At 37.8% G+C, this 12,285-nt stretch overlaps 1 protein-coding gene across 2 annotated transcripts in view; it reads left to right on the forward strand.

Annotated features, from left to right (window-relative positions):
- The first annotated feature begins 427 nt into the window (after positions 1 to 427).
- LOC149205549 (uncharacterized) overlaps positions 428 to 12,285 on the forward strand; it is an 84,230-nt gene continuing 72,372 nt past the window's right edge. The window contains exons 1-2 of one of the 2 annotated variants that reach the window (XM_089395102.1): positions 428 to 703; positions 825 to 876. In XM_089395102.1, coding sequence (XP_089251228.1) covers positions 567 to 703; positions 825 to 876 — 189 coding nt within the window. In that variant the 5' untranslated portion in view covers positions 428 to 566. The remainder of the gene's footprint in view (positions 704 to 824; positions 877 to 12,285) is intronic. The other variant, XM_089395103.1, reaches the window with a different exon arrangement.

A 12,285-nucleotide genomic window follows, 5' to 3' on the forward strand; every position in this document is an offset into this window, starting at 1 on the left:
CTATTTTTACATTAAATGTGAAAATAAATTTGATATAAATAATTTTTTTAAAACACTTCAATTATATAAACTCGATCATTATAATTTTTCAAAACTTATTAAAAAAAATAAAATGTTAAAACATCGAAAAGTCCAAACAAAAAAAAAAAACAAAAAACACTAAATAGGTTAATACGGCTCTCTTGGACGTCATTAAAATTCAATTCTATTCTCGGACACACCAAATCTTCAAATTTCTAAAAGAAAATCGAAAAATATGACGTTCATCCTCATACAGAATGGAGTATTTAAGTGCCCACGCCATGTAGCATACTTTGACTTTACCAATTAAGTCCAACACATTGCATTTTAGTATTGCGTGTGACAAAAGTGGCGGCGAGGCTTCAAATTTGACCTTGCGTACAGGTGGTTTGTATCCCCACCATGTGTACGTCTAGCATAGGTGCACTACGGGTGGCCACAACTTCTTTCTTGGATGCCCGTTGCCCATGTCGACTGATCTACAAATTCATTCAATTCTAACTGGACAGCACAGAAAACTAAAACATTCATACAACACCAACTGAATGGCTATGGAATCTTCAGTCTCTCCAGTCGTCGTGGCGAGGGTCGCATTTCTCACGATGGGCTTCATAATGCTCATCACACTGGCCTGCACCATCTATATAGATGGTTCTCCATTCCGCGCAGACCTGCTAACACCGTGAGTAGAGGAGATAGATCACAGGGTTTATATTAAATTGTTCTTTTTGGGGGTTTTATCTGTTTGAAGTATTACAAATTTGGGCTATGCTGATAATGTGGAATTTCGTATTGGAGTGCAGGTGGATGAATGCAACACTAATCGATTTCTACCTGAACGTTGCAGCCATTGCAGTAAGTACATGTCTCTGCCCAAACGTTGTTGCTTATGTATACCGACAATTCTTCCATGAAATTAAGAACTGAAAGAGATGGAACTTTATCAAATGTTTCACTCATCTTAGTCCACACCACGGATTTGCCTTACTACTTCCTACCTCCACCCTGTACCAAAGTTGTTAGAACAGGGCGCTCTCTCAGGTATGGCCATACATATCATTTTGCATGTTTCAGGTACCCATATTTAAATGTATTTTTAGATCGAACCCTTTCTAAATTCTAGGCCATACATTTTTTGAATTCAACCCTATTTAAATTGTAGACCATGTTATTTAAATTTATTATTTCCAAAACAAGAATGGATTCATCTTAACTCCTTAACAATTTGGCAAAGTCAAAGAGTGAGAATATGAATGGATTCATCTTAACTCCTTAACAACTTTGCATAGTCAAAGTGTGAGAATATGACTTGAACTCAAGAAAAAAATGGTTAAGCAAAACTTAAGTATGAAAATGTCTGTCAAGATCTATCAAGAGTGCTGAACTCAACCAAATTTGTTGGGACTATGTCAAACATACAAAATTTTGACAAGTTTGAACAAGTTTTGTCCAAACAATCAGGCTTAAATTCTTTCTATGTCTAGCCAAGTAGGCTCATCGAGTTCTCAACAGACTTGTCTAAGTGTTTTATTAATGATCTATGCAACCTGTTTCTTATTTTGTCATTCTTAATAATTAGTACAATTACCCCTATATTAAACTTGTCTTCTAAATTAAGAGCTTATCATTAAATGCATAGAAGGTCCTGAAAATTTTCAGAAAACTTAATCAAAATGCTACATCTATTGGTTTTCCTTCTATTGTGGCCGATTTCTTCCATTCTCTTTCTTGTAATTGACTGGTTGAAGGCCAATCCAAATGATTTCCATGTAATAGCATCCAGACATCTCTTAAAACTAGAAAATCAGATTGCACACCAATAACTATATTTCACACTACTTTCATTCACAAATATTATACAAATATATAGTTGGATTGAGATCCAACTAATTCTAAATATGAATATGGGAGTTGAGATATTCTCTCAACCAAATCCCAAACCAACTCTAAATTTACCATGTAAGCATTATCTCCAAGTGCCTCCCTTAATGCTTACATGTCAAAATTAAAAATAACACAAATTACAATATAGAGAATACATATTACAACAATATAACTGGTCTCTGTCTCACTGGTCTTCATCAACACTCACATCCACTCTGGAATCTTTGCAAACATCGCTCTTTCTTCATCCACTACTTCGAATAGTCACTTGAACTCCATTTAACACATGCTTGCCTCGGACCATCATTGATGAACTTTGCAAGATCAACAATATTGACAACTCGGCTTGTCGGGGCTTCTGCGATAAGAGTTGTCAAGTAATGAACCATCCTATGGACCAATCACCATCTGTCAGATATTTCGCTTTCGGCTATCCATCAGTTGCTAGGCAGATGATCTGAATACTAAATGTGTTCAAAAACTGATCTAACAACTTGACCTTTTTCACACACATGGATCTCATACTGTAACCTGTAGTCATTGTTCAGGGGTTTCCGAGTGCCAAGAACAACAAACCATAACACTATGTAAACACAATTAAACCAATGATATGTTGAAGGGTTTCCAAGCACCAAGAAACATCGATTTGAATTATGTTATATTGTACAATAATTGGTTCTGCACCATTTACAAACTTTACATAAGTATAATGCAACCTATACGCATGCTATTTATGCATTTAATTTGTTAAGCTGATACATATAAGGGAAAAAGAAAAGAAGAAATCGCATCTAATTGATCTCTGCAGATGTAGATCAAAGTAGCTCTGGCTCAGAAACTATTACAGAGAATTCATGCCAAGGAAACTGTGATTTTGAGAGCTCGAGCTCGATGAAAAAGGTTGCCTGATTGAACGAATCCATGGGACTGCAGGGAAAATTGGTTACATTGTGTGCCTAAAGTCTCCTTGCAAGGAGAAAGAAAGGCAATTAGGCTCAATGCCACAGCTAGGTCAATCGATCAATAGCAAAGCACTAAGCCACCAGAAACCACTAACTGACACCATATACGTAGATACTTTGTGGTTGGAAGAAATTGGTGCATTCTATGGTGGTTTGACGAATCAATACCAAAAAAGGAATCTACAATTGGAAGGTTGACGTGGTTCTTGAACTCTAATTGGTTTCTCACCCCAACAACGACTTCAACTCCATGGATAGCTTGAGCCCACACTGTCCTTGCTATCTTCTCCACGATGTTGCCTTCGCACCGATACACACAACTCTTAACACAGAAACAGGAAAAAAAAAAATCTACTCTTACATACTAAAATCTCTTTACATTTCTTGTTCCCAAACCGAGCCCTCCCATAAAGGAGCGAGCCCAAAAGGAATTTGATACCAACTAGAAAATTAGGTTGCACGCCAAAAACTATATTTCACACTACTTTCATTCACAAATATTATACAAATATATAGTTGGATTGAGATCCAACTAATTCTAAATATGAATATGGGAGTTGAGATATTCTCTCAACCAAATCCCAAACCAACTCTAAATTTACCATGTAAGCATTATCTCCAAGTTTAAAGACATTTACCCGTTTGATATCTGTGGTGATTACATGTACGCTAGGAACACAAGGAAATTAAAAAGAAAAATAAATTAAAGAAAGCAAAACCTTTATCCTCATCTTAATACAGTACATACATTACATTTTATTTTAATTTTTGGGATTCTAGAATTTAATGAAAGGCAAAGCTTTTGTAAGAGTATTTGTTACCATTTTCTTCGAAGTAAAGTGAAAATTTTCAGTTCTATTTCATTCTCACCTGTTTTTTCACTCAAGTCAAGCAGGTTATGGTTAAGTGGTAAATAATGCGAGCTTTCTTCACATAAGGTTCCTTCAAATCTCCATTTGAACATATTTCCCTGTTGTTGGCAAAGATGGATTTTCTTGTGACTACTTAGTGTTAATTGAGTCTAAGCTTCTTGAATTTTAATGCATTTCAATATATGAGGTTAGGTGCAATTTTTAGGTGATATTGATCGAATAGATATCCTTCGGTTCTAAGGTAGAGCCCACTTCATTAACAAAAATTCATTTACCAACCAACAAGCAAAAATGTCATTATCTCCTTCGTAGAGTGATATGGAATGTCTATACACTTGGTTTTGTATTGAATTGGTGTACATATCATGAGAACAATACAACATTTCTTAATAAAGTTATTACAATAAGACATGTAGAAATGTGTATGGGTTTCGGGAAAGGATCTCTTAAATATTGAGTGTTTGTAATTTGATTAGGTCAAGTTCTTTATGAATGGGTGGAGTGTTTAAAATTGCACTTAGGAATTACTTAGCTAGCTACATACAAATGTTAATACATGCTCCAACTATTGCTATTTTGTCGTGTACCCAGCTAGAATATCTCTATTTCGCATTATAATATGTGCATGGCTTATTTTATATGTAAGCTTATGATTTTGTAATAATTTCCTAGTCTTATCTTCAAAGTATCATATCTTAATATTTATAATAGGATACTTTTATGTAAGGGTGAAAGTATGGAGTTGGGTTATACTTTTTGACCACAGAGGGCGCGTTTGGGTGGTAAAAACGATGGCTTGATCGAGCCATTTAAGTGCTCGATTGAGCTATTTGAGGGCTTAAACAGTGTAACCCGAAGTTAGCTAGGAGCTCGATCGAGCAATAGGCTCGATCAAGCCATGCTTTTGAAATTTCCCGCCAATACAGCCTAGGCATGGAATTAAAAAAAAAAAGTGACTCGATCAAGCCTTAAAGCTAGATCGAGCTACATGCTAAATCGAGCTTTAAAGCTAGATCGAGCCTTTATTTAACCGCGTTAAGGGCTCGATTGAGGGTTTCTTAAACCCTCGATTGAGCTATTTGAATTTCGAAATCAAGCGCTCAATTGAGCCATTTAAGTCCTAAAATCCATAATTTTAGCACCCCTTCTGCAAAATTTTCTACAACACCATTGTGTACCCTAGTAGACTTAGGTCTAAATTTGTCCTTAGGTAGCGGAGTTGATCACGTTGGATTCATGAATGAATCCTCTATCAAATTGCATATGAGTTTGACATTTTCGAATTCATATGATATTTTTCATCTAATTTGTTTTAAACATAATGCTTGAATTTTTCTTGAATTGTTGTGAAGAGGTTGAATAAAAAATCAATATCATAAAATATACACAACGAAAAAATTTCAAAAAATTCCACAATATTCGTTTACGAGTCCTCTTCGAAAGGGTACTTTTGGTTTTCAATTTATTTAAATAGTTGAAAAAAACCTTATGTGAACACGTGTCTCTGCAAAATGCAATTGAAATATTACATCACCAACTTCGAAAAATAATAAAAAATATATTTTTGCATAAAAATACAAATTTTTAATATGAAGTACTTAGCTCACTTCGTGTATATCATGCTCACTAAGTTATGCTACATGAATACACGCATACCTCTTAAGATGTGTGAAAATTTGCTGGACAAACATTTCATTTAATGGAAAATTGACATATTATACGACACTAAATATTTTTGCAAAAAATATCATTAGGACAACAACATAATTCTGCACAATTTGTCTTTTTACACCGAATCAAAATTCATGGGGCTTATATGAATTTTGAGGGCTTCAATTTGATAAAAGAGGAAAAACTTGAAATTTCATCGTCACATTTGGCCCAAAAGTGTAACCCATCCTCACGCTTTTACCCATAATAAGGGCCTTGTTTTTTTTAGTAGCAACTTAACCTTTCAATTAAGGTTTCTACTTGAATGAGGGTAATGAAACTGCTACATCATAAGAAGCAAGTTCTAACCCTTGAGCTATAAGCAGTAATACAAGGATTAATCAAGAAGAAGTAAAAGGCACACAAGAGGGGTGGAAAAGTTAGGCCGAGTCATTAAATCATGCATCTACGAATGCTCCCTCCTCACATCTATACACTCACGATATGGACACTCCCATGAGCTGGTCCCTTTGACCATGATGTATTCTCCCCTCCATTGCCACATTATTATACATTAGCACCTATCAATTGAAGTGTGGACCAAGGAAATATTACTTCCCCTTAGGGGCTGGAAGCACCTAATAGGGTTGACCATTAGCCACCCCTAACAAGGGAAAAAAACACTTTTGCGAGAACTTGACCTTGATTTTGGAAGGGGATCTTTGTTTGAAGTATTAATGTGTCCCTAACATTCAAGTTTGGTTCCCTTAGATGCATTATTGATCTTAGTCTTTGGTGGATGGTTATTTTCACTAAAATCCATGTTTTTTTTGTTAGGTGGGTCACTGCAGCCTAGGATTTGGGCACCCACTCCACAATATCCAAGCCTTTCAAAGAAGTACATGGCCAAAGCAAGTGCAGTGTTGAGATGATGGAGCCTCCTGATAGCACTAGCAGATGGCACATATCCTAAAGTACCTCCAAGACCCAGGATGTTGGTCTACTTTAACCTGGTTTCAAGGATTCTTCGTGATGACACCATTGGACCTAGTATGCCCTTAGGCCGACCTTGACACAACTTGATGAGCAGGAGTTGATTCAGAGCTTAGATGAGGATTGTCTCCCATTGAGAGACTAGGGAGGGCTTGTTGCATGAGAGGAAGACCTAACATTGGAGAGGAGGCCTTATTTGATAGTTGGAGACCCATGGAGACCACTTAATGGTGCCCCAGCTGCACTTGTGACCCTAGAGGAGTATTGGAGGTGGATTTGAGGACTATCCCTTAATTTTTTTATCATCCAAGCATCTTCACACATTTTGGCACCTCAACACACCCTGACATGGCATTCGGAGCCCTAATTGGGCATGATGTCAACATCTAAAGAAGTTATGACTCACACGTGTGGGCTAATTTGGTCTATTTTGTCATTAACTAGTGGCTTGGCTTGTTACCCAAGGTCATTTAATAATCAAACTTGTTTTTAGGGGCTTTATAGGCTACAATTAGAAGACCTAATCCTCATATAACGCTATATCACCTTATCAAGTATTAGAGGTCAAGACCACAATTCACATCAGCATATTAGCATTGCGGCAATGCTAGTATACCAACATATCAAAACCCTAAGGGTTTTAGACGATGCACAACTCATGAAATCGCCAATATGGTGAGTGTAATACCCTTGCCCGTTTATGTTAATGTAAATGTATGTACAAATATTTTTAGGCGGCGAGCCAGATGTATATACCTATTAGGATGGTGAGCCAAGGTTATTTTGGGGCCAGCATTGCCCATGTACATAGATGTATATATATTTTGGGGCCAGTGAGCCCGAATATATACGCCTTAAAAGGCTAATGTCGGAGAGCCTAGAAATGTAATTACAATGTAAAACTTGTACATATATACATATATCAATAAAATAATGGTCGGTTGTAGAGCTCACTCCACAGTAAAGAGTATGGGGGGTGCAACTCCATGGAGAAGGGCAACAATTTTGATGTGTTTTGGGGGAAAAAGGCACCCAAGGCCCATGTGGTTTTGGAGGATGCCACATGGCGAAATAAAGTTATGTATATAAAAAAAGTGTAGTTCTTTTCCTAAGGGTATGGATGGACACTGATTAGTCAGTAAGTCTTGGGGTTGGACTTTGGAACTTATGGAGGTGTGGTTATTCAGTTAACCACACCAAATTGGATGCATCATGGTTTTTTTATGAGCCTTGGTGGCTCTAGTTATGGCTTGGTGGTGATGGAGCTCTTGTGGAAATTGGTTGGGAGATAGCTAGTGAGTCTCGAAATTGTACTCTAGCACTGACTAGGAGTTATTCGGTTTGTCTTGTAAGGTACTTGGACACCAGAGAACAATAGAGCTGCTGGAGCTATAGGCTAAGACTGTTTCTAGTTGGCTATAGGGTGTCGTGGAAAGTGGGCACCACCAAAGGACTTGGGTTGCTCCACGTGGGTGCGGGTAGGGAGAGCGTGAGCTTGTGGCTGGAGATTGAGGTTGTTCGGGTTGGTGCCTTGGCCAATATCTATTATTTGATATTCAGATTACAAACTTTTACCTGTGGAGTTCCAGCCTTAGCTCGGGAGTGACTTGTGGTTGAGAATTATGAACCACGTGGCCTATGGCTAGGGAGAACGTGGAGATCCCGCAACTAGTTGGTTTTCTGTTACGAGATAAGTGTTTTTGCTTCATGTATATTGATTTATAATTATGTGATGTGTTGTATGTTGAATTTATGGTGAAACCCTAGTTTCATGGGTTGTGTTCATTTAATTAATTTTTATTCTTGTTGTGCATATACGTGTGTTTATAACTTATGTGTTAATTACTACATTGATAACATTTAGCATTATATTCATGCTAACCATAACTACCATGCACATGAGAAATTATGGAAAGGTTAGAATAATTCTCGCTTCTGCAATAATTTACACAAACATCAGTAGTGCTAGTGAGATAGCGTTGCCTAGCTAGGGGTCGGGGATGTTACAAGGTGGTATCAGAGCTCAGTTTACAACACTAGGCTCGATTGGGCTAGATTTGGGGGCAAATTGACAAATTACATGTTGTTCACCACTGTTTGGCAAAAGTCACAATGGTGAGAATGGTAAAAATTCCACGTTGAAAGAAGGCACAAGTGTTAGGAAAGGCTCACAAATGGTTAATTAAGTTTAATTATAGGGAAAAATTGAAGAAAAATGGTTAATTTTAGCCTGGGAGGGACAAAATTATGCACAGGGAACCATTGTTGAGCATCGAGGTTTGATTTCTTTATAATAATAATAATATTAATAATAATAAAATATTTATTAAACTTTATCGGGAAGGGTTCCAAGGGTGGAACCCCTACATGTCCCATTGCATGGTTCCATCAAATTGCGTCATTGAATGTCCACAGGTAGAACTTGTCACGACATAAAACAATTCGGGGCCTGATCTTTGTTTGGAGGCCTGAATAATGTATAGCTTATGGCATAATGTGGGTCTAGGTAGAATTGTTAAGGGACCCACCCATGGGGGCAGGTCCTGGACGTGGACATGAGCGTGAGTCATCATGCAACCACATGGAGGAGAGTTACAAGGTTGTGTAAGTGGGTTTGAGTCACAATACAAAGAGGGCCACGGGGTCATGAAGGTTGGCAAAGAAGGGGTGGAACCCTGATAGCAGACTCCCCCCTTCTCTTGTTGGTATCATGGGGGTACTCCCCCACCCCACCGCTATTTGTATGAGTCATTGAATTGAGAAATTGAAGGTTGGTCATTGGATGGGAGGGGCTAGAACCTGATGGAAAAACCAAGATTTCAGACCCCCACTCCCCCTGATTGATGTCACTGAGGGGGTGCTATTGATCTTGGTTGTCGATCTCCCCGCTTTGATCATCGCTATGGATTTGTCGAGGAGGGTTTGCGGATGTTTCATGGGGTCAAAATTTTATAATTTAAGGGTTGTAATATATAATGCAATATATTTTGTGTTGTGGATGGTGTGGAGTGTGAGGAGGGCCCCTTAAGGGTGCGCCACTCGGCGACGCAGCATGAAGAAGGAGGAGTTTAGGCCCGAATGTGGGCCATCCCAAACAAGCGATAGTTCAGGGCCCGAATATGGTTGGGCCCGAACAAGGGTAGTTCGGGGGCTCGAAGGTGGGCCAAGTTTGACAGGAGGATGGCCATGTGTAATTTATATATATATATATATATATATATATATTCCTATGTTTATAAGGGGTAGCTTGCATGCATGCCAAGTGGAAAAGAAACAAGCAGGTAGGCCAATTTGCCTCCAATGTGGACTAAGGGAGAACTAAGCCAAAACACGGGGAATACCAAAAAATAAAAAAAGGAGCCATATGCAGTTATAGGTAGTTACCGACATAGGAAACTAGAATCAAATCCAATGAGAAAAGCAGTTACAGGACTATTGCTAACAACCCAGAAATTGAGTTTGAAGCCATAGAAAGAAACTGGAAAAACATACGGAACTTCACAGGGCCATAACTTTCAACCCGGAAGTCGAAATTGGGCAAGTGAGTAGCCAAAATAAAGTTGTTTCAAATCATAATACAACTACCAACCCATAAATTTGATTTGATGGCAAGATTTTGCTAAAATTTTGGGAGAAAGCTACAAGATTTTAAAGGGGCAAAAATGGCTTAACAGGTTGCAAAATTCCAAAGGGTATAACTTTCAGCCCGGACAACAAAATTACACAAATAGATAGTCACTAGAAAGCTATTAACGAAGAGAACACATTGGCAGACCCAAAATTGGAAGGTTGGGTGATAATTTGGTCAATTTTTCATAGGAAAGTTTATAGGTGGTAAAAAAGAAAAATTGCATAATGGGAATTGGAAGTGTAGAATATGCTCATGGACCTTATAGTGAAGAAGAAGTGGTCAGGGCTGTAAATATTAGCATGGGTAATGCTGAGACAAAATCCAATGGCCATGGAGTGGATAGGCCAGAAGAAAGGGATCTAGAAGAGACCATGAGAAGCCTCAAAATGGAAGTACTCAACTACAAGGTTGATAATGAGAGGCTGGTGAAGGAGCAACAACAAATTATGTTAAAATTGGAAAGCTTCGGGACGAATTTCCCCAAAGGGAAACCCTAAGCCCCAATAGAAGCCCATCTGCCCCAAGAGAAACCCCCAAAGAAGAACTCGAATTGATCAAAGGAAATCATTACTATTATTTCATGGACAAGCAATTATTAGAGAGGAATTATTGAGTGAAATTCGAATTTGAAATTTGAGTTTCCCTCCAAAGAACTCAAGTCGGATTCACAAATTGATGATTTAGGGTCAGGTCTGCTTGCCTCCAAGAGTTACCTTTTCATAGGATCAAACACCTATATATTGGCATATAATCTCTCCATCAAAGCAAGAGAGAAAATTCAGTCAATGGAAGAATTCGTGTGGTCTCTTTATGAAATAGTTTGTCTCTCTATGGAAGAAATATTTGATGGTCCTTTTGTAATGATTTGTAAGAAAAATAATTTTGGATTTTTGTTGTTGGACTCATTGATCTCGTTGGTATGGTATGTTGAGGACTACGATATGTTGAGAAATCTAAAGGGCAATGATTATAGAGATTTTTCTTTACTTGATAACTACTTGTGATGCCTTTTTACTTATTAGCTTTATTACTTATTATGATATGTGTGTATCATCAAACAACTACCAAAGCAAGAATAACAAGAACACAAAATATAGGTTGCAAGCCAGGGCCAAAAACTCTCCACTTGAGAGGAAAACCCGCAAATCTCTTCTCTTCCTTATAGATTCTTCAATTGACGAATTCCAAGACCTTAAGACTTGTTGGAAAATCAAAGATATTATATTAGGGTTTGATTCTCCTTTCTTGATAATTACTTGTGAGTGTATTGGCTTCTTATATTCTTTATTTTCTTATCTATCATCAAGCAATTACCATATTATGTGTGTATAAAGATCACAAAACAAGAGACACCAGATATAGGCACATGCCAGGGCAAAACCCCCCTCGAGGGGAAAACCCAATCAAGATAATTCTTGCTTTCAATAGTATTCTTTGAGACTCTTTACCCTAGACCAAGACCAGACTTTCCCTCCACACCATGTCAGCTTCTCAGATCTTCGACCCCTTCCAGCAACTTCGACTAGGCAGCAACTTCTGGCAACAATGAATTCTTAGGAGACTTTGATCTCCCAGCCCAGACCACGAAACAAAAAGAGAGAGGCACCACAATCTCGATTTTCTTCTGCTCTCTAGACTTCCCCAAACTCGCACTTCTTTCGACCTCCCGGCAATAGATTTCGCACTTCTCCAGCTCTTCTTGAGATATTGAACTTGCTTGAGAGTGAATGCTCCAAATGACTTCGACCTCCTTGTATATATAGGCTTCTTGTGGGTCGAATGAGGGTTCTTAGGCCGACTTGATCTCTCTTAGGTTGACATGATGCGAAGGGTACATAATTCATATTTGACTTGATACAAAACCTTTTTACATGATTCAAAAGCCCAAGAAGGGTCTCTTTGAATGTACAATGACTCTATAAACTCAATATTAATCCTAGGAGTCCACAATGGGGACTTTGACTAATATAATGATGACCCAAGCATGAAACCCATGCTTTAATAAGTCATTGTTACAATAATAATAAAAAAATTCTTTATTCTTTTGACAAGTACATTTCATAATGACTCAAGTACATTATTGAAGACCGAACATAGTTACATTTCGAAACACTTCCTTTTAACTAGGGAGGTATTCATAATGTACACATACAAAGGAAGATCTCAAACTATATGAAAACATGAAGAAATTTTAGGCACCACAATGCCATGGACTAGATTCCTGACTAGGGAAATCTATCCAACTCAACAATTTAGGCACCGTAATGCCATG

This window comes from Pinus tabuliformis, chromosome 1_2 (genome assembly GCF_031772625.1).
Source record: "Pinus tabuliformis cultivar Carrire ecotype Pingquan chromosome 1_2, CPIR1, whole genome shotgun sequence".
Lineage (NCBI taxonomy): Eukaryota > Viridiplantae > Streptophyta > Pinopsida > Pinales > Pinaceae > Pinus > Pinus tabuliformis.